We start from the raw sequence: 21,183 nt of genomic DNA on the forward strand, positions 1-21,183 counted from the left end.
GGGCGGGAGTCGCCGCCGGCGATCCTCATTGGGCACCGCGAGGGGCAGCTTCCCCCCGCCCAGCCAGTCCTTAAGTAATCGTCTGTTCTTTGGACTCGGCCTCCTGTTTATCATCATTGCACGAGTCTAGTAGAAAGTACCAAATGTTCCCATTGAATTGCATTCAATAGCTTGTAATCATTCTATCTAACCTCTTTCCTTTTCCATTGGGTACATGCTGCCATACACCATTCGAGCCTATCGCAAGCAGGGTTTAGGGCTTAGGGCATCAAAGTGGGGTTCCCTACCCCGCCTCGATGCTTGCGGTCAATCCATCCATTCATCATTATCATATTCCAGCTTCAACTGCAACTTTGTCCAACAATCCACTCACATGGTCCAGCCACCGCTCTATCACAATTGACGCCCAAGTAGACTCTGTTGTCACAGCGCACTGCGGACAGACAAATGCTCACACAAGTCTCGCTAAGCCGGAATCAAGTAGTCCAATCGTCGGGAGGCTGGGACTTGATTCTCACATTATCGAACGGGTCTTCCTGGTCGTCCTCCTTCCTCGCCAGCTTTAGCCACTCCTGGGCCTTATCGATTCGCTCCTTCTCTCTGAGAAGGAATTGGCGGCGTCTCTGGCGGTCAGGGTCCTCCTCCATAAGTTCTAAACAACGTTCCAGTGCTGGGAGCAACACGACGTCTTAGTATCTACCATGTGCAAGAATAGATGGAGAGAAACGTACCGTTTTCATCGAAGATACAAAGCTCTCTTTCAATCTCCTTTATGAGGTCATCACGACATTTTGCGAACAATTTAGTGTGCACGCTCTGGCAAATCGAATCAATAAACCGCGAACTCGCCAAGTCGTAGTATCCTCGACTCGTCTAGCCAGGACAGTTAGTCTATAAAGAGCCAAGAGTTTGCCATGAAACCAACTTACCGCCATCATGGTCAGCTCCTGCGAGAACTGGTCGCGCCCCAGCTCGACATCTGTAAGCTTTTTAAGCTCAGCTTCCCGTCGGGCGTCTCCTCTAGGGTACTTTCCCTGAGCATCGAGGTAAGAGCTTGCGCGAGCAAACCGACGCTTTTCCGCAAGAAAAATGTAAGCAGACTTGATTGATTGGTCCAATGCCGAAAGTGCCAATGTGAAGGGTTTATTGTATTCGATATTAAAGTTTTCCTGTGCGTGTTCAAAGTGGGCTGCCCGTAGCTTATACAAAAAGCCTTCAATGATCCTCTTGAGTTCTCGATATAAGCCCGTCTGATGGTATTGCAGAAAGACTTCATCCAGCTGCTTGTGCAGCATGTCCCGGACAAGTCGATGGGTGGCAACCAGGAACACTGACAGTGGGTCGTACCAGTGTTTTACGCTCATCTGGTTCATGATCTCAATGGCTTTTGGATCCGTCTGGTCTGGCAGTCCAGCTCGATACGAATCCTCGTTTATCTCGCGAATCATTTCCCATGTAAACGTCAGGGCCGGGGCGTTGAACTTGTCGAAATGTTCTGTCGAGTACAATCCATTTCCGGTCAGTCTTGTTGCTGAATTTGGCTGTTGTCTCGCTTCTGGTGCGACTGAGATATTTCCAGGCTCACCAGGTGACTTGCGTTTGGCCGGCTGTGGGACCGTTGTCATCTCGCAGTCTGAATCGCTTCCCTCCGCATCGCGGCCCGTCGGACCAGGGAACTTATCACTTGAAGAGAGCAAGTGTACAGTGGGCCGAGTCTTGATCAGAGCTCGCTTGAAATCCATGGCAATATGCGACCAAATCTTCTGTAGAGGGTAATTTGCTGACCCGCCATCAATGTGAGCGCGGATCTGATCCTTCAGTTGATTCAGCTTGCCGCAAATAATATATGGAACGTTTGCGGAGGGGGGATCTGGAAGGGTCCGAAGTTCGGTCTCGATTCGATCTGCTTTGGCGTTTATCTTTTCAATGAAGTCCGGTAAACATCCTTGAATCTGTTCAAGAAGGAGGGAGGAGAGAGCCGTTTGTAACCGGCGTGTCCCAAACTTCTCTTGATAGAGAGCCAAATCTGTTGCCCAGGGGGGGCTTGCGAAGAAAGCATCCTCTTCTTCCCGAGCCACATAGTGCTCTACAGCCGGGTCGGGATTGTTACGAACGACGAAGTACCCATGGCCAAGCGAAAACTTGTCCCCTTCAAGTATTTCGACCCACTGGGCAAATGATTCCCCGGTCTGTACGCGGTCGGGTTTCGTCAGAACGCCCATTGTTCTAGCATTCGCCCCACGGATCTCTTGCATAATTCGTGCCGCACTCGAATTAGTTGCATCGTTCGTCATCGGCAATGTCAACAGGACGATACAGTGTTGCTGCAGAATGTAATGCTTGACAAGGTTCTCGACCAGAAAGACAAGATAGCGCTCTTCTTCGTGTTCGGCTTGGCTGATGACACCAGGTAAGTCGTAGAATGATAGGCTAGGAAAGCCTGGAGCCGTAATATCTAATCGGACGACGTTGGGCGAGAATTTTACCTGACAATAACCAGGATCTGTTTCGCTGTTTTGCCCCGGCAAGTATTCGCTTGATGGCCGGCCTGGATTTAGGATGGCGAGCTGCGCCCATCTAATGACTTCTTCGAGGTCGAGCTTGTTTGTCAGTGTCGTGAAAAGCTCATCTTCCTGTTGCTCTTGCTCCACCCAAGGCCCGAGGGACTGGGACTTTTTCGAAATTTTGCCAATCTTCTTAGAGGCGTCAAACATGTACTTCCGCGACAAGAAGACCTTGCAAGTCCAGGGCTGTTCAAGCTCCCCATCACAGAGATTGATCTCCATGGGACATCTGGTGCAGGTCCCTGCGCTTCGTGGCACCTTGATCTCGCTCATTCCCTCGATCAAAGAGCTTTTACCGGCACTCTGGTCACCAATGACGCAGATTTTTGGAAGCACGATCATCTTGTCCTCGATTCCGATGTGGCGTAGATCTTGTATTTTTCGGACCAGCTCCTTCATGTCGCTGGCGATCAGGTTTATAGAGTCCATCTCAGCGGCTTCGGGAGGCGTCATCTTGCTAGCCCGAGAAATCGCTAAAAAGGTGTAAGTGATGGCTGAAGGGTGAATCGGTCAGTAGGACTCACTGGGAGATATACTTTCTCGTTCAGCCGTGTAATTGCTGGATGGGGTACGTCGTATTTCTAAGGTGAGTAATGACATCAAAGTCTCTGGTATTCTAGATTGTAGAGACCTGACGAAATCAAGAGAATGTGGGGTAAGAAACAGAGAGTTACAAGGAGACTTTCGAGAGAGCCTAGATTAATGGAGACGCGCAATTTGTAGCAGAAGCTTGACTGTACGAAGAAGTGCAAGAAGGCTACAAGCGAGCAGGTTTAGTTGGGAAAGAAGACAAGAGATCTAGCCATGAGAGAAAGGTGTTATGAAGCAAGTTTAAAGTACTATCCAGTGAATGGCAGGTAGAAAGGAGGCCAACAGGGACTAGTAGATAGACAACTGTGAGCCATGGTCAATTCACTACGACAAATACAAAAGAGACGGGAGTGTACTAGTCCCAGTAAGGATCAAGTGAGATCTACAGGAGAACTGTGTTAGAGAGGTCAACTTCACATCTGCAGGAACCCTGACAGCTGCAGCATGAAACGAAGCCAGATCGGGAAGAATGCTCTATTGTCGGGCATGATTGGCGGAGTCCGATAGTATCAGGAAGCAGCTACTGTTTGAGAAGCATGTGATGTATTTGTGGACTGAAAATGAGTTGATCTATCCCTTTTCATCGTCTACACTTCAACTCAGTAAGCTATCATTGTGATAGTAGTAGAGGTGAGGGAGTAGATAGATAGATGGATAGATAAATGGTCCCGAGAAAAAGTGGAAACTCGAACTGAAAGCGGTGGAGGAGAGATCAGCCAGTCAGGTGCCGCCAGCCAACCAATGGCACCTGAATCCATCATTTCAGTCCCGTGTCACTCTCTCTCTTTCTCCTGGCCTGTTCCGGAGAGCGCTAAGACTAGGGAGAGCTGGCGGTGGGCCTGGACAACAACTTACTGCTCGCTCCCCCTCGGCCTGGTCTCTGCGTCTTTTCTCCCTCGTTGCTTTTCCCAAATCTTTACAGCTTCTAATTTATCCCTTTGTCTGTGCTCGAGTTTTGACCTCACTTATCATTCTTGAACACCCACCCCCACTTCTATACCCCCCACCTTTCCAATGCTTCAGGTTCCAGTGCGGGAGCACACCAACGTGGCCTCCACCAAGGCCGTGATCTTGGTATGTGACGCTAGTGACTTCAGCCTCCTGTAGCAATCTCGCTGACGGAATTTTTTTTCCTCTAGGTCGGAGGCCCGTCTAGAGGAACGCGCTTCAGGCCTCTGTCCCTTGACATGCCCAAGGTTAGTTGCCCCTCTGCTTTAGCTATCCCGCAATTCATGAGCCCCTCCGCACCAATCCCCAATTTCGTCACCCGCAAGCTTTGTCGCGGCTACTGACACCTCCAATTTTTTCCCAGCCCCTCTTTGAAGTCGCCGGTCATCCTATTATCCACCACTGCCTGAAAGCCCTCGCCAAGATCCCCGATATTCGAGAGGTCATCCTCGTCGGTTACTACGATGAAACCGTCTTCCGCGACTTCATCAAGGACTCCGCCAAGGAGTTCCCTCAGTTCAAGATGCAATACTTGCGTGAATACACGGCTCTGGGCACCGCTGGCGGTCTCTACCACTTCCGCGATGCCATCCTGAAGGGCAAGCCCGAGCGCATTTTCGTCCTCAACGCTGACGTCTGCTGCTCCTTCCCTCTTGGCGAGATGCTCAAGCTGTTCGAAGAAAAGGATGCGGAGGCCGTCATCCTCGGAACAAGAGTCAACAACGATGCCGCCACCAACTTCGGTTGCATCGTTTCCGATTCCCATACCAGACGGGTGCTGCACTACGTTGAGAAGCCCGAGTCGCACATCTCCAACCTCATCAACTGCGGTGTCTATCTCTTCGCCACCGAGTGCATCTTCCCCTCCATCCGCAGTGCTATCAAGCGCCGTACCACCCGCCCTCGCCTGCTGTCATACCCTTCGTCCGAGAACCTGGAGTCCTCCTTCATCGCAGCGGAGGACGAGGCAGAGAAGAGCGAAGTCCTTCGTCTGGAACAGGATATCCTCTCCGATTTGGCTGACAGCAACCGTTTCTTCGTCCACGAGACAAAAGATTTCTGGCGCCAGATCAAGACAGCCGGCTCCGCCGTCCCCGCCAACGCCCTTTACCTCCAGAAGGCCTTCCAGGCCGGATCTGACGAGCTCACCCCTCCTTCTGCTGCCATCGTGCCCCCAGTCTACATCCACCCCTCCGCAACGGTGGACCCCACAGCGAAGTTGGGTCCCAACGTTTCCATTGGACCCCGTGTGGTCGTGGGCGCAGGCGCTCGTATTAAGGACTCGATCGTGCTGGAAGACGCCGAGATCAAGCACGATGCATGCGTGATGCACTCGATTATTGGCTGGAGCAGCCGCGTCGGTGCCTGGGCCCGTGTTGAGGGCACCCCGATCCCCACAGGCAGCCACTCGACCAGCATTGTCAAGCACGGCATCAAGGTTCAAAGCATCACCATCCTGGGCAAGGAATGTGCCGTGGGTGACGAGGTACGGGTACAAAACTGTGTGTGCCTGCCATTTAAGGAATTGAAGCGCGTATGTTACCCCGCCCACTCATGTTGTTTTGAAGTGTGAGGCTAACACAACTTCCAGGACGTCGCCAACGAGGTTATCATGTAAAAGGAACATGTGACGTTTTTGGATGTGACATGCGTATTTTGTGATATCAGTTCATTTTTCCTCTACCTATGGTCCCAGTTGAACATTCTGGCTACGCCCTTGTTGGCGGTCGGATTACCGAAACCGTATTCCTTAGATCTAGCTCCAACCTAGAAGCGGACCATGAATGAATGAGCCATGTGCCCGTGGACGTTCCTCAAATAATATACTAATATTTCTCTCCGAGTTGGAATATTGTCCAAGTACTTGCCATAAGGCATTCAGGTATCTAATACTAAAGTATCCTGGTCGTGTGACAACAAGATCAAATGGCACTATCGCTGAAGACAAATAAAAGAAGAGTAAAACAGTTCCTGCATTACGCCCGCCAGCATATGAACCTATTCAAAAGTCAAGGAACTATACCCTTTTTACAATGCAAGATCGTAACACATCAGTTCAGTTCGAAGGGCATGAAAAGCCAAGATAAGTTGGCTTGGCCTCTCATGCAGAGACAACACGCAGGTGATCGTGCAAATGGGGTCGCGTGACCGTTCTGCATTCGTGGAACGCGTACACCCAACCCCTACACAACCATTCACCGATACGCAGCTGGGTCATAACTCGTCTGCTCCGACGGCTGACTATAACCCGCAGTACCTCCGTAAGCACTAAACCTCACCCTTGGCTTCCGACGTCCCTGCACCGGCGCAGCATCGGAGTACTCCTCCGCTTCATCGGCATGGTGCTGCTCCAACGAGCCAGCCCCATACGCAGGAGGGGGCGGCATACGCTGGCTGGGATGGTACAACGGCTCCGGGGCATGCTGGTACAGGGGTTCTTGATGCGGTTGATTGGCGTAATAGGGGTGATCGGCCTCATCGGGCGGGTAAGGGCCAACGCCGCCGGACATGATGCTGCTGTCTCGGTTGTGCATCTTGTAGTCGTTGAGAGCTGTACTGCTGGCCATAGGATCGTATTCACCGAGGCGGGTCTGGCGACGGTAAACGATAATGTCCAGAGCGGCGGCGGCGATGTGGGCTGTCGCGGCCACAATGGTGAAGGTGAAGAGGGCCTTGTAGATCCTGCAGACGGTGATACCGGTGGAGGTGCCCCAGTAGGTTGTGTTGCAGGTCGTTAGGATGGTGTGAGACATGCTCCAGCTTAGGAGACCGAGGGCGATGAGCCAGAGGACGAGGACAATGCTGTTGGTGACGAGGTTGAGGCGCGGGGAGAGGCCATAGCAGCAGTGGGTTATGGTGGTGAGGATAAAGTTTAGGAGGGAGAATACGGTGGCTATGAGGAGCTGATGAGTTGGGATGGGGTGTTAGTGGAGTGTATAACATGGATTGGGGGGGTGGAGGTAAATATGGTAGCCTTACGATTAGGAAAGCCCACGGGAGCTTGTAGTTGTTGCTATGCAGTTGGTTGACGAATACGGCCAAGATAATGCCCACAATGAAAGTGGAAATCAGGCCGAAAAAGCGAATGGTATGGAATGGAATCGGGGGGTATTGGGAGGGCTTGACTGATGCTCTGGAACGCATGTTGGCGATGCGCTGGGATGGTAGTTCTCCCAATCGCGGCGGGTGTGAGTGTGGGGATTAACGGGCGTGGAACGAGATCGAGAATCCAAGCCGACGATAAGGAATTGAAATGCCGATCCGCTGCGGAATGGTTGCAGCGCGATAGATGTTAAGATATCCTCATGGACCGAATGGATGGAGGAGGAAAAGAGACAGAAGTAAGGGAAGTGAGAGGAGATGACAACAAACAGGAGAAAAGTCAAAAGCCAGATCAACGGACGAGAGTTGCCATGCAAAGAGCAAAGCCTCGCTGTGGACGATCGCGACTCCACTGCGGGTGTTGCTAAAGAAAGAAGCGGTTTGGGGGAGGATGACGCCGCCGCTGATGAATCTGCCCCGGTAACTGTGCGTGGCTCGCGGATGGCGTCTCACCTGTGGGCCAGCATGAAGTTTAACTTTTGCTCCAGCCTCCCCCAGGCCACCCGCTAATCTAACGTGATGCTGATGCTGATACTACTGATGCTCCCCTTTCATGATCGTTAGCCTGGTATGAGTTTATTTTGGTGGTTGTGGAGGACAGTCGACACGTGCCTGACATCTGCCTAATTGGTCCATGGGCCCACCCTCTTAGTAGGAACCAGTGGACATTCTTCACTACACAGTACTACTTACTACACCATACTATCTACCAATACAGCATGCGCAATCTTGATTCAGTTCATTTCTGAGTAGGCAACATGCTGGAGTCTGGTTGATTCATGATGCTTCTTTTTTTTATTCTTCCATAGTGTGCTCGGTGTGCTTCTCAGTTAGTCGGGGAAATGATACTAATAACAGTGCTTCGGGCATAGGTCCTTTAGCAATAGCTCCTAATCTCAGACTTCTTCTTCAATCATCAACCCAACGGTTCGGGCTCTAGAATAGGCCGTTATATCTTTCTATTTACGTACTATCTCACAATACGCACCTGTGGATAACTACCACCGCACGGCGTCGTGGATACAACTTCACATCGATCTTGAGTCTTCTGCCAGGATTGTCGCTATGCCTTCAATGCCAGATCATCTTTGCCATACCTTCATATGCTTTTAGGCAATCATTTGGGCGACATCAGAACACCACAACACGTTTTGCTTCCACAGTGAAAGGACGTGTCGCAGTCAAGTGCGAGCCAATGGAGGCAGTCCCGGCGCTGATCTTGTTCAACTGCTAGCTATTCAAGTAAGCTCTATCCTGGAATTTGTGGGATTTACTGGTATAATTGCCAAGTCCACTGCAGATATAGCATTACGGTAGGCTCCAGGCTTTCCTCAAATTCATGGGCTGTTCTTTCGAATCCAGGGTGGCAGAGACGGTCTAGATGTTGCTCTTGAAACTAAGGGCCTTCTACCGTTTCCAAAGTTCCATTGCTCAATACTATTATGATACCCGATACGGTCCTTGCGAGCCAAATATATAGTACTAATTGATGAGGTTCAAGCACGCACCGAATGGCGTAAGAAAATACAATAAACCTGGCCCTGTCCTGTGACACTTTCGTGGCAGTCCCCCTCATGCGTCCGGCGCTGATTCGTCCACTAGTACTGTTATGGTATGTAGAAGTCACACTGTCTGCCAATTATATCATCAAGCAATGATTAGGCGCTTTCCGCGGATCTGGCATTGGGAAGCAATGAAACAATAAGCCGGGATCTTTAGCAGCTGCAGGTGAAGTGGAGGGTGCATGTGATGATCTCATCTGGCACCGGTTGGTCCGTGCCCCGGTAGTGCCATGCTTGACCGCCTGTTCGCCGGTCGGCGCCAACCGATGCAGTAAACATGTCCTTACTTTCTATAACTCACTCTCCGTCTCCTCGTCTTCAGAACACTACCCTCACAAGCATGGAGTGTCTTCGTTAACCTCAACTATTCTGGGTCTATCCCACCAAGTCCAACCATCTATAACACACCTTTCGGCTCCTCGTGATAGGCAGACGAAGATGCCGCCGCCCCGCCGCAAGAAGCCCCTTTCGTTAAGGATTCGACAATGGATCCATCGGCTTCGCACATGGCGCTCGCCGTTGAATCTACGCGGCAGCTTGACAAGACTACGGGCATTTGAGAGACACCCGCTCTGGGCTCTGGTACGCCTTTTCATTCCGTTTCCTTCGTGGAAATTCCCCGTGTCCGACGTTATGCCGGCGGCGGAAATGATCGGAAACGAAGAATTGCTTCTTCTTCGACACGATAATATGATCGATCTGGAAAGCATACCGATTTGGCGCGTTCGCGATACCCCCTTGAGATGTTTGTATAGAATGTACGAAGCTATGGCATCTGGCGTCTACGAGGTATTAGGCACCGAAACTGAATACTTTTGGTATCAGAAGGGGTGGTCATTACAGTCGATCAGCGACCCCAGGGACGAAGATCCCGTTCGCTACGCCATCATCGCATGTCTCGTTGAGGAGCTTGTCGTTGCATTTAATTGGCGTCTAAGTCTAGGCATGCGTCGGAACCGCAAGCACATTATCCGAAAGACGGAAGACGACCCGTGGCCCCCGTATACACCGCTGATAGGTCCTGCATGGACGGGCTCTGTACCTGCGCTCTCGGCCAGCGACTTGGACGGATTACCCGGACGTTACATATTGGAAGGAAAGCTCGTCTTAGAGGACGGCGGACTGAATAAAATCTTTGCGCGCCGCAACATCATTACGAATGTTGGTTGGCTTTATACGATATGAACCGCAAGCCCTACGCTACCATGTTTTTGTCGCGAAAGTAAGGGGATCATCCGCTTCAGCATCCGGCGGTATGCACGTAACTCCTTGCCAAATACAGTCGAGACTTCATAGCGAGCCCATTGCGCAACCCGACTGTCGGCGACAGCCATTCAACCTACTTGGTCCAGAATCATCCGCACTTGGAGCCATTACCCAAGTTCCTCCTGCAGGGTTCTGCAAGGGACTCCAGTGGCTTCAAAGAAACACATCAACGCCATAGGTTGCCTTGTAAGCAGCAGCCACACAGTTCATGGTATCAACGTCTGGCATGACGTCAAAGCCATTCTTGTTCAGCGTGCGACAGTACTCCATATCAAGCTTACTCCCCTTCCTCTCTTTCATGAACTTGAGCATTGCCACGGCATCGGCCAGATCCAGCTCCGCTTTGCGCCCCCTCTCCGCGCAGTAGATGCGGCGCAGCTTCCGCTCCAGCGCCCATTCTACGGGTGCTGCAAATACGAGCAGAGTGCCACTGGCCCAGAGGACAATGTTTTGCTTGATGGCGTCCTCCATCAGGATCTTCCGCGTCTTCTCTGTAACGAATACTCCCACATCTTCGTTGGCCCAATCCTCCATGTAATGAGCCTCGTTGGCGACTTCCCGGATGGACTTTTGCAACGGAACCTTGATATCCTCGTCGTTGGCCCACTCCGGGTCAAGCAGGAAGTCCATGTCCGTAGTTGTCTTTCTATTCTTCAGGTACATGACGGAGAAAAAGCCCCCAGCGACGATCATCCGGATCGGAGCGAAGGCCATAATCATGGGATCCGTACCGAGTTTGGCGTCCAACAGTCTCAACGCTGGACAGCGTTATGGGTTAGAAACTTTCGTTAGCTCCTGAGGTAGCACCGCGAAGAACATACCTTTATGGAAGTCCTCCATGTCCAAATACACCTTGCGCTTTGTCATGATTGCGCGCAGAACGGTGCTGGGACCGTTATCTTTGGACTTGGGAGGGCGGCCGTGGTGCAATGCATGAACGGGGGGGGGTTTGCTGTCTTTGACGGTGAACCTTGGGCGGTTGGCGTCCCGCACCGAGATTCTGGGGTCAAAGCTGGGGGGGGGGAATCTCTTCCCTTTTAAATAAAGACTGGACTGGCACACGGGCCGGGTGCTTATGTCAGGTTTATCAGGGTGGATGAAGCTGGGCTGAATGGCATTCACGATATTGCCCTGTCTCTCGCCAGGTCCCATATTGGGCTGTCTCCTGCATTGCCTCGCATTAGTTGACACTTGTCGACTACTTGCTCGAAGGTTGCTGGAGGACCCCGCCAAGCTGGTGAGGCGTCTGATTCCACATACCGCATCTAGACCGATCTGCACCGGATACGTGGGAGCTGCTGAATCACCGTGTATAATTCTGCAATTTTTTTGGCCATATTTCTCTTGTATAGTCCAGGTTAGCGTGGAGTGCTGTATATTATAGGAGATCCATCAATGTATTATAGAGCGTGTTGTACAATTCACTCACTTGGATGTCTTGGTCTTGGTCATGGATGATATCAATTTTATCCTTAACATAAAACTGGAACATATGAAAAATTCATCCTCATTGATCTTATAGTAAGACGATAACATAAAAGTAGCATGATTTCAATCCCGCCAGCACACCATCAGTAAATAGCGTGATAAGCCCGTCCCCGAGGATTTCTCCGCAGCCGAACTGCAAAAACGCGTTATCGGGCTGCTGCCTCCGCATCGCCCTTGATACTTGAACACCTCTCCTCCTCCATCCTACACCTGGTAACCCTTTACCACTTCTCTCACGAGCAACACCAATCTTATCCCCGGGTTGCACCATCAACAAATCACCAAAATCCCCACCCGGGATCCAATCCAGACATACTACCCAACCCTCTCACCCCTCACCCACCCCGCGCCAGCACCAACACCAAGCTACCACCGCCCACCATGTCCACCTACGAAGGTAGTTATCCCACCCTTCCCCTTCCCCAAACCTTCCCATCACAAAACTAATAAATGAATATAATAAAACAGTGGAACACAACACCACCGACCCCTCCACCACAACACCCAACAACAGCACAACCCCCGACCAGCACCACCGCCGCCGCCGTCCCGACCTCTCCACCTTCTTCTCAGCCCTTTCCGAAATCACCCCCGACGAAGCGCGTCATCGTCCCCATGCCGTCCCCGTTCCTCGAGACGTCAGCGCAGCATTCTACTCCCTGGCCGAGGCATTGGACTTGATGCGCCGCGAAGGAGGAGGCGGGGCAGCTCTGCCCAGCGAAACACAAGGAACAGCAGGAGGTGATGGCGATAACGACCTCCTCACAACAATGATTCAGAGTCTGCTAAGCACGGCTGAAATGCCTCCTAGGGAGGTGGAGGGTGCGAGTGAGGAGTTTTGTGATCGTGCGTTGAACACCGCCCCCAAACATACATCGCAAAGTAAATGTTCTGGCTTTTTGCTAACTGTTGTTTGGTGTAGAACTCGACCGCATCCCCCGTACCGCGTTGAACTCCTCCCAGGTCTGTCCGATTTGCAATAACCCGTTCCTGGAGGATCAGTACCCACTTGTTGTGCGGCTGCCGTGTCATCCGACACATTTGTTTGATTTGGAGTGTGTGAGGCCGTGGTTGAGGCTGCGGGGGACTTGTCCGCTTGATCGGACGGATTTCGCGAAGCAGGAGAGGGAGAAGGCGGAGGCGAGGAGGAAGTTGGCGGAGGAGGATGAAGAGGAGGAGTGGGACGGGATGTATGCTTGATTTATTGCGGTCATTTGATGAATCTTGGGTTGGGAGGTTCAGTCTGGGGTGTATAATGGGGCGTGTGAGGGTGTTTTAGGTGGTGGAGTTGGAGTTGTGTGGCGAGGAAAGAGAATGCGTGCATATAGTTTTTGGTATGGCATGGTAATGTCTATTTACTGTATGTAGTGTGTGTATATCTTTGTACATGATCACGTTATGAAATGAATGCTGGTGGTGCTACCGCTTATCTGCTCCATCCTTTGTGCGGATGGCCAGTTTGCCTGCCTTGTCGATAACTGCCTCCAGTCCGCTGCGTTCCAACATTCCTGCGTCATCCTTCACCACTTCCCGTGCTTCTAGCTCCTCGACCATCTTCTGGTTCTCGCGGTTGCCCTCCAGCAGGAACTTCAGGCACATGACGGCGTGTTCCTTGATGTAGGGATTGTGCGCATCAAAGTTGGTGCAGGACAGAATGGTCTCGACACCGCCGTAGCGACGGATTTGGTCCTGCACCTCGGGGCACTTCCAGACAAGAGATGACAAAACAAGCACAACGAGTTTCTTGAGGTTACGCCATTCGAACTCGGACGGATCTTCGGTGATTGGCGGGGATTCGGCCCGAGAGCCGGGGGCATCAATTGGGTCCGGGTCGCCGGGATCGTACGGGCGTTCAACTGCAACCGGTGCTGGAGCCGTATGCTGAGGCTCCTTGGAAGGGTTGTTATGTCCCAGGTTGAGCGCGCTCAGCTGACCCTTGGGAATGCTGGCTTCGAGCTCCTTGATCAACGTGACCAGGTCGTAGACAATTTCCCACTTGACCAGCAGATTCTTCCAGTCGTTGTTCTCCGTGAGCACAGCAAAAAACTCGAGGAACTGGTAGACACCCTCGTACACCCGCTCCATGTCCCAGAGATTCAGCGGGAAGTCCTCAGGCAAAGCCCGTCCAGCTCGTATTTGACCCTGCAGATAGATCAAAGCGCAAGTTTCGGGGATGATGTTGCCGCGGAAGATTGTGAAGATGTACCGGACAGTAAGGATGTCGACTCTTGAAAGCGGCGCCGGGTTCTTAGTTGCTGTTCCGTTGGACTGCGTTGATCCTGTAACAGATGCAGGAGAGTATTTGGCTCGGAAGATGTGCGTGAGGATCTTGACAACCACTGCCTGCGCAGGCGAAATGATATCCTTAGGTTGGCCGAAATCGGAGTATGCATGAGACATCAGACCATTTCTCAAAACCGCGTCCATGATCTGAACCATCATCTTGAAGTAGAGTTCGTCATCAGGGAGATCCCAGGCAGCGATGAAGATCAGTAGCTCGCGAAGCAGATTCCGACCCGTCTCCTGGGTGAGCAGAATGTGACATCTGAGAGCCTGCATGTTCCTCGAGCCACTTCTCTCTCCGCCCTTTAGCCCAAAACTATCCACAATACCAGCCTGGATTATCATTGGCAGCGCCTCGATCTCTGCAGGGCCCAGCACAAGTGGGATATCAGTCAGGAGACCCCGCTGCTGGTCGCCTGGACGGCCGCGATAGTCGTCATCATCCTCGTCATCCTCTTCCTCTTCTTCTTCCATACTTCCGTCTGCAACGGCCTCCAAACTGCGCGAGTCATCGTCACCAACCGTGCCTGCATCACCAGTGTCATAGTCCTGGTCACCGTCGCCAATCTGGGAGCTCTCCTGCAACCGAGCCATCAGCTCGTCTTTAGCCTCCTGCAGTGTTTCTGCCGCCGACTGTGCCGAGCGTGGCATGCTCATATCTTCCTCCATGACAGTTGCGTCGCCACCCGAGAGCGCGCCGTAATCTCCGAGATCAGGAAGATCGGTCCAGCAGACACGTGGGAATCCAGCCGTTGCGCTGCGGTCAATCGTGACAATCGCCTTCTTGCGAGGCGGTTCATCTTCTGGCAGAGCAGGAGGTAGGTCCTTAGCCCTGTCCTGAAGATCAGACCATCCATCAACCTTGGCTCCGAGTATGGCGGTAAGAGCGGCGCGAATCTCCTTCACCTGTTCTGGATCCTTCCCCATTTCCTGAATGGCAGTCAAATCGCGTCCAAGCAGCTTCTCCATATGGTCCTTGATGTTAGCAAGAAGCAACATGGCTGCCTCTTCCTTGATGGTGGCGGGCTCTCTCGGAAAGTTAGAGATGGTTTCCAGGAGCAGATCCTCTGCTGTTTGGTCGTAAAGAGCCCTTATCGGGGGATTTACTATCCTCTCTCCCGTCTTTACGATGGGCGCCATGCCTTCCTGCTGACTGCAAGTGGGGTCAAGGGGCTCTCTGGGCTGGATAATGTTCGAGTCGCCGGTTGAGTGGTACCCAAACAAATCTAACCATAGCACCATCTTGCGTTGTTCGTTGTGCATGATGAAGTTATGCAAGAACTGCAAGCAGGTGATAAGGAGACGCTTGTAAAGGTTGACAACCTTTTGCCAGCGCTCTTCGTTCCTCGCATTCGTCTCCCCGTCAAACCCTCGCGCGGTTACTCTAACGCAAGTATCTACCAAGGCTAAGATCCTCTGATCGAAACCTTTCTCCGCCGCCATGTTCTGCGCCTTCTTCGTGGTGGCAAGGAGGTTACGGGCGATCGTACAGAGATCATTTAGACGCTCAATGTCCTTCACTAGCGAAAAATAATTGTAGGCTATTAGGTTGGAGGAGGAATGATCGTAATTCGCCGTCGGTGGGCTCTTCCAGGCAAACGATTGGGATTCGAGGACCGGGATCGCCTTCGTCAGTACGTCCGTGAAGCCTTGCCAGATATCCGGTGATAGGCCGAGATTATGTCTGTTACACGAGAGAATGGTCAGTATGCAAGAGTGGAAGTGGGTGGCGGACAGATGGTGGTGGGCCACTGGACAGTGACTCTGGCCCAAGACAGAAATCATCGACGTACCTGACGTCGCTCTCCTGGTGTGTTTTGTATAGAATCTGCTTCCCAGCAGAGAGCATGTGTTCTAAGCGTTTGTCGTCAATCATCCCGCGGGTTTCGTAGTGGCTCAAGGTCCCCGTCAAAATGACCTTCAACATGAGCTCCGCGGGGGTGCATTTCGGCTTGATTTCCGCTGCCGTGCGGTCGGCCATTTTTGACGATGCTTGTGAAGATTTGTAGCACAAGCAGCTGTCCAGTGTTGACCGCGCAAATAGTAGTCGGGAGGGGTGTGGGATCAACGACAATGAGGGACGCTCGGTGGAGAAAGATTCATTGAACCGTCGAGGGGAATTTTTCCGGCTCCGTCCCGGCAACTGCCATTTCGGGTAATCCATCAAGGTACATACATGCAAGAGGGCCAGTGAATGTGAAGCATGCTTTCTGCAAGAGTCATGATTTATATGCATTCAAGTGAAGCTAGCAAACTATCTACTTAGATCACCTTTGGTCGAATGGGTAAGCCCAAGACATGACGCAGATTGTCCCAAAATCCCAGGTCATAGATGTTGTCAATCTCCTTCATACTTTGCACCTGAATCCACCTCCGGTCTATCGGAGCGTCCTTGTTGCTCGGCTGAGTGATCTCATTGGAGTGTTGCGATAGCAAGCACCCTTCCTTGGGCGGCTCACCATCTGTCAGAATGAGTACCTGATCACTACTCACTGGCCAGAATGACTGAGCACTCTGATACTCGGCCAACAAGGGTGAGCTGCTATAGATTTCAGCCTTGCTAGATTTGTAAGCCATACCATCTGCAACCTCTTCTTTCCAGTCTGACCACTTTGAGCTTTCGTTGGTCGTCATACCAGCCCAAATCAAGTAGGTGTGGTACACGAGAAAGGCGGCCGCCAGTGGTGCTGTCATGGTCATCAGCAAGGTAATAGCACCAATGCGAATATCAGCAGCAATAACTACAGCCCATATATTGCAAAAGCCAGTCCAGGTTTGCCGGGTCGTCCGCAAGGGTGAGTCCGATGGTATCAGCCTGTTGTATGTTTGATACAAGAGAGTGTATCCCAGGTATGAGCCGTAGATCAGCATGAGACATAGTGACAAGATCATGGAAAGAAAGTAGTGGTAGTTGTGAAGTCCGACACAGTTCATGAGCCAAACGCAGTGATGGTCATGCCGTGCGACACATGCTTTGCAGATGCTGCAATGTTTACTTCGTGCCGGCTTGACAATATGACATGTGCGACAACGCTGCCCCGGGTGGAAGATGACCTTATCGTATGGATAGCGTTCCATTTCCACTGCATGATTTTTTGTGGTGATGAATGACTTGGTGGTAACGCTTGCATACAGCAAAACGTAGGGCATTGTGGCAAGGATCGGGATCCAGATATGGTGGACTGTGGAAATCCTAGGCCAAGCAGTTGGGATGAACATACACTGCCCTGCAATCATAAGGGAAGAGAAGAATATCTAACATCTATAATTAGAGGAGACCGTTGAATATTAGGCACATAGACTAACAAGAATCAACGGGTGATTTTCGTGCAGAATGTAACTGCCAGAACAAGTCCAGCAGTGAGACAGCCAGCCATTTAGTAGCCAGCTGTCAAGGTAAACAAGGCCGTTAGGTATGTGTATCCAAAGAGCTCTATACAGCCAACCAATGGGAGTTTTGCTACAGGAATCATCTATCAGTCACGGCCCTTACAACGAAATGCTGCAGCCTACCGAAACGCAGGGAGTCTCCCAAATAGCGCCACGAAAACAAATCCAGAGATCCCGAGGATCACAAGTGCAATGGTTCTTATAGCGCCCATCGTGAATGGAATTTTGATCGTATCTCTGGAGAAGTTTCTTCCGATCAGTCCGTCGCCTGCCCTCACCTTGTTAGTATGGGGCAAATTTATAGTTGAAACGTAATGCAGGTGAGTGCTTTGAAGAAAGGATAATGCCACCCTGTCGCTTAGACCAGAGCTAGCATTATCAGTTGACAGGCTTTGGCGCGCCTGCTTGCAACCACTATCGCCATGTTGCTGATGCTGCCGCCCAAGTGTCCACCGGGTATTTATTTTCGAGTAACAGACACGTGACGTAATTGCCTAAAGGGGAAGAAATGAGCGTTACTGCTGGACATCACGGTTTGGATCAAACTTATCTGAAGTACTCCGTCCTTAAGTTGATTCTAACCTTATTTCTGCATTAGTTTCGCATAAATTCGCTAGTCTTCATATTGAATAATCAAGCCCCTCACCTGCACCCTTTATATTTGATTGGACTTCCTCACGCGTGGAACACGTGAACACGTGATAACGTGTTTCTGTATACCTGCGGGTCTACAACTTGAAACGTTCGCGCTGTTGACCTGACGATTATAATGACTGGAACGAGCACTACAGGAGATAGTGGAGTATTGAAAGAGGCAGTAACGCCCCTTTTCCAAGGGAAGCAGTTCTGGTTGTCTCACAACATCCCCCAACGGAAGTGGTTCAAGGAATTAATCGAGGTACTACAACTATACATGGCTTTTAAGAACGCGTGACTAATTTATCTATGGAAAAACGGCGGTACTATACGGCTGCTGGAGAAGGATGCAGATATCAGATTGGTTGATCATAAGAGAAAGAACTTACCCTCTGACACGTGAGGTTTCCTGCCATTTCCATCCTTGACTCACTTGTGTAATCGCATCGCTGGAAAACAGCGCACACTGTTTTAGCCTTCTACCATCCAGTGGACACTTACAGGATATAGGTACTCTTTCAAATATGTCGAAGACTCACACCGCCTGGGGAAGCTGCAGAATCTAGAGAATTATAGAGCCGGGCCTTCTGAAGCACGGCCCGTAGGGGCTACCAACATTCCCACCAGAGGTCATAAGATCCCCTATACTCTCGAAGATGACCAGTTGCTCTGGGACTGGATGCAACCCCACGAGAGAAACCCTAAGGCTTCCATTAGAGGCAACAAAATCTATCAAGAGCTAGCCGAGAAGGTATCGAGAACCCCCTCTGAGCTGTGAAATGCAGGCATACTAAGCGTCATCCCACTAGCATCCAAGGCACACGTATCAATCATATCGAGATCGGTACCTTAAAAGGCTCAAGGGACATCCACGTCCTGGTGGTATGCCAGAATCAACTGATCAACCTGCGCCTGATGGGCCCTCCAATTTAGCTACTCGCCTGGTCCAGTCTGAGCCTCGAGGAGGGTCTGCACAAGGGGTTGAGCCTACTGCCATGCAAGCAAATGACAAGAAAAGGAAACGGGCTTCGGAGGATACTCCTGGGGAAGGCAATGTAGACAGTACTAATAAGCCAAGTTTGAAGAAAAGAGTCACCGAAGTCAATATCGACCTTCCAGACCCTTTCATCTCCGGACCTCAAACGAAACTGGCTGCAGTACCACATTCAGCGACAGCATCCAACGGTCAGCGACCAACTCCTGGGGCAAAAGAGGCGAGAGAACGCGGGGCCACTGAAGGATCGAAAGCTCCAGCCAAGGAGCCACGCCAGCCTTCGCAGCCAGACCCCCTGTTTCTAGAGCTGCCATTTTTGCCTTCTGACGATGAGCCTGAAGAGGAAGATATGGAGCAGGATATCGACGCATGGATCGACGAGCGACTTCTTAACGGAAAGGCTCAGCATGAAGAACAAATACACCTGGCACTGCGGTGCACCAGCATGGATCCAGATTTAGCTGACAGGGTCCTGGCTATCCTAGTAGAAGGAAAACCTATACCGGATGATATGCCTGGTGTTTGGACACCTGAAGATGACAAATGCATAGAAGGAAACGAGACTCGAGGCATCCAACGAGTCATGGAGAAGCATGGTACGGAGGCCTTCAACAATCGCTGGGAGTACCTCAGCATGGTCAGAGAGGCCGGTCTTTTAGATACCCTTTGAATAGGACTGCCGCAATTTCAATGTTCCAGAACCGCGAACTAATGATAATGTACATGGATCTTAAGACGCTAAATAGAGACACAAAGATAAAAATCCGGGAAACAATTGATATCCAAAGAGAAATGGTGCGAATGAGTTCGCGAAGACCTGGAGCAGCTGGCGCATTCCCGTTATATTCCGGTGTTGGTTCCCTTCAAACAGGAGGACTCTAAGAAAAGTCCATGTCGAGACTAGCCCAGGCCATTGTCTTACACTTAGGTTATCTGGAACCAGTATGTGAAACTTCAAAAACGCCCTATATGCTTGCTCCTTCAACACTAATCTGCAATTGCGCCTGTCGTAAATTAGACGATGATTAATAAAGAACCCGAACTTTAACGAATAGAGGTTTAGCCCTCCTTAAAGACCCTAATGAGAGTGGTTAGCATATGCTCGTCTTATGAGGCGATGGATAAGGATGATTTACAGATGTGATTCATAGAATTGGAGCATCTTGCTACAAGTCAGCGCCGGTGAAGAACCGCGGATCCCAGATAACTCACCTTCTTCGGGCACTTGTCGTAGCACATCTCTATGTTGACCTTTGACTTTTTACCATTCTTCCAGCTAATAAACGCAAGCAGATTCGACGTTCCAGGTTGTCGTATGATTGTTCCCACCGTATCGACCTCCTTCTCCCAGTTGCGAGACGAAGGAACCCACGTAGATGTGTCGTCGCTTTCACCTTCATCGGCCTTCTCTTTTTCTTTTTCGGGTGACTCTGTTGCTGTTTCAGCCCGCGACTTGCGGCGTCTCTTGGGCTCGGGGGTTTTCTCGGGCGCGGACTTTGGAGGTCTCCCTATCGACTTGCGCTTTTTCGTTTGCGGTTGTGGCTTTTCAGGACGACCTCCCAAAATTCGAAAGTATTCCTCGACTATTTCCTTCGCGCCTTCTCTGTAAACGACCCATCAGTTTTGTTGAAGCTGAAAGAAACGACATCCAGCAGCATACAGTAGATTCTCTTCTGGCTCCAGTGTCAAGTCAGCGGGGTCATCGTAGCCCTGCCACTTGACTTGAAGAAGGAGGTCGCCCTGCCACATCATTAGCTAAAGCATGCCCTGTTGGTCAATTGAACGGGCAGATATAATGTCGCGCACATTTTTGGCCCATTCATGATTCACAATCTTCTCAACAATGTATCTGTTCACGTCAATTCTTGCTCGCGACTAGGTCGCACGCGCGCAAGCTTACACATCCTCTTCTTCCTCATCCTCGTCCTCGTCTTCATCGTCATCCTTAGACGCCTTCTTTTTTGATCGAGCATCGTCATAGGGAATCGACTCGCCACTCGACGACTCGTCATCGGAAATGTCAGGAACCGGCGCTGAAATGAAGTTAATATGACCTTGTCTCAATGAAAAGCATAACTGTTTTAGTTTGCGGCTACTTACGGGGCATTGTTCCGAAAGAAGCAAGGCTGAGAAGTCGGGAAAACAGCTTGGCGGATTTCGCGAGAGATCGTCCAACGGTTTAGTGTAATTACAGATTGAATGACAAAGAAATAGACATCAGCGACGGGGCGACAATAAAGCAGCTGAGGGTTAAGTTGCTTCGGGTGTAGATAGAAATGCCGAGTCGCGCGGGCGCGCGGTGGGAAAACCACGCTATACCTGATATAGAAAGCAGCTCACTAGCCCGCTTTGGACATCT

General features: G+C 51.0%; 10 protein-coding genes across 10 annotated transcripts; 5 read left to right on the forward strand and 5 right to left on the reverse strand.

The window, feature by feature from the left end:
- Positions 1-193: 193 nt before the first annotated feature.
- BDQ94DRAFT_184722 (putative dynamin GTPase) lies at positions 194-3,164 on the reverse strand (the record flags this gene model as incomplete). Its single annotated transcript, XM_026774712.1, has 4 exons — positions 194-670; positions 732-873; positions 930-3,037; positions 3,089-3,164. The coding sequence occupies 4 exons, from the start codon at positions 3,162-3,164 to the stop codon at positions 477-479; spliced, it is 2,520 nt and encodes an 839-aa protein (XP_026629583.1). The 3' UTR covers positions 194-476.
- Positions 3,165-4,021: 857 nt separating this feature from the next.
- Positions 4,022-5,948, forward strand: BDQ94DRAFT_138038 (mannose-1-phosphate guanylyltransferase). The gene is made up of 4 exons (XM_026765170.1): positions 4,022-4,229; positions 4,295-4,351; positions 4,468-5,637; positions 5,695-5,948. Exons 1-4 carry the CDS (start codon positions 4,170-4,172, stop codon positions 5,719-5,721), a joined length of 1,314 nt encoding a protein of 437 aa, XP_026629584.1. The 5' UTR covers positions 4,022-4,169; the 3' UTR covers positions 5,722-5,948.
- BDQ94DRAFT_138039 (uncharacterized protein) lies at positions 5,949-7,728 on the reverse strand. The gene is made up of 2 exons (XM_026765171.1): positions 7,083-7,728; positions 5,949-7,006 (listed from the first exon to the last, which is right to left on the reverse strand). The coding sequence occupies exons 1-2, from the start codon at positions 7,245-7,247 to the stop codon at positions 6,299-6,301; spliced, it is 873 nt and encodes a 290-aa protein (XP_026629585.1). The 5' UTR covers positions 7,248-7,728; the 3' UTR covers positions 5,949-6,298.
- A 1,338-nt stretch (positions 7,729-9,066) lies between these two features.
- Positions 9,067-10,069, forward strand: BDQ94DRAFT_114688 (uncharacterized protein). Its single transcript, XM_026763636.1, has one exon. It carries the CDS (start codon positions 9,206-9,208, stop codon positions 9,950-9,952), a length of 747 nt encoding a protein of 248 aa, XP_026629586.1. The 5' UTR covers positions 9,067-9,205; the 3' UTR covers positions 9,953-10,069.
- On the reverse strand, positions 10,070-11,041 carry BDQ94DRAFT_114689 (uncharacterized protein). Its single transcript, XM_026763637.1, has one exon. It carries the CDS (start codon positions 10,751-10,753, stop codon positions 10,187-10,189), a length of 567 nt encoding a protein of 188 aa, XP_026629587.1. The 5' UTR covers positions 10,754-11,041; the 3' UTR covers positions 10,070-10,186.
- A 15-nt stretch (positions 11,042-11,056) lies between these two features.
- On the forward strand, positions 11,057-11,475 carry BDQ94DRAFT_138042 (uncharacterized protein). The gene has a single exon (XM_026765172.1). The coding sequence runs from the start codon at positions 11,145-11,147 to the stop codon at positions 11,415-11,417; it is 273 nt and encodes a 90-aa protein (XP_026629588.1). The 5' UTR covers positions 11,057-11,144; the 3' UTR covers positions 11,418-11,475.
- A 427-nt stretch (positions 11,476-11,902) lies between these two features.
- On the forward strand, positions 11,903-12,721 carry BDQ94DRAFT_167452 (uncharacterized protein; the record flags this gene model as incomplete). Its single annotated transcript, XM_026770813.1, has 3 exons — positions 11,903-11,918; positions 11,990-12,367; positions 12,444-12,721. 3 exons carry the CDS (start codon positions 11,903-11,905, stop codon positions 12,719-12,721), a joined length of 672 nt encoding a protein of 223 aa, XP_026629589.1.
- A 219-nt stretch (positions 12,722-12,940) lies between these two features.
- BDQ94DRAFT_157502 (uncharacterized protein) lies at positions 12,941-17,406 on the reverse strand (the record flags this gene model as incomplete). The annotated part of the gene is made up of 7 exons (XM_026768749.1): positions 12,941-15,488; positions 15,598-15,796; positions 15,981-16,014; positions 16,076-16,986; positions 17,026-17,059; positions 17,111-17,264; positions 17,318-17,406. The coding sequence occupies 7 exons, from the start codon at positions 17,404-17,406 to the stop codon at positions 12,941-12,943; spliced, it is 3,969 nt and encodes a 1,322-aa protein (XP_026629590.1).
- A 426-nt stretch (positions 17,407-17,832) lies between these two features.
- Positions 17,833-19,960, forward strand: BDQ94DRAFT_114739 (putative transcription factor Rap1). The gene is made up of 4 exons (XM_026763638.1): positions 17,833-18,092; positions 18,144-18,229; positions 18,341-18,581; positions 18,640-19,960. The coding sequence occupies exons 1-4, from the start codon at positions 17,964-17,966 to the stop codon at positions 19,492-19,494; spliced, it is 1,311 nt and encodes a 436-aa protein (XP_026629591.1). The 5' UTR covers positions 17,833-17,963; the 3' UTR covers positions 19,495-19,960.
- On the reverse strand, positions 19,447-21,067 carry BDQ94DRAFT_138051 (chromo domain-containing protein). Its single transcript, XM_026765173.1, has 7 exons — positions 20,925-21,067; positions 20,725-20,857; positions 20,631-20,673; positions 20,485-20,564; positions 20,037-20,427; positions 19,961-19,986; positions 19,447-19,902 (listed from the first exon to the last, which is right to left on the reverse strand). Exons 1-7 carry the CDS (start codon positions 20,929-20,931, stop codon positions 19,884-19,886), a joined length of 699 nt encoding a protein of 232 aa, XP_026629592.1. The 5' UTR covers positions 20,932-21,067; the 3' UTR covers positions 19,447-19,883.
- Between the last annotated feature and the right edge of the window lie 116 nt (positions 21,068-21,183).

Source organism: Aspergillus welwitschiae, assembly GCF_003344945.1.
Source record: "Aspergillus welwitschiae strain CBS 139.54b unplaced genomic scaffold BDQ94scaffold_6, whole genome shotgun sequence".
In the NCBI taxonomy this organism is placed as follows: Eukaryota; Fungi; Ascomycota; class Eurotiomycetes; order Eurotiales; family Aspergillaceae; genus Aspergillus; species Aspergillus welwitschiae.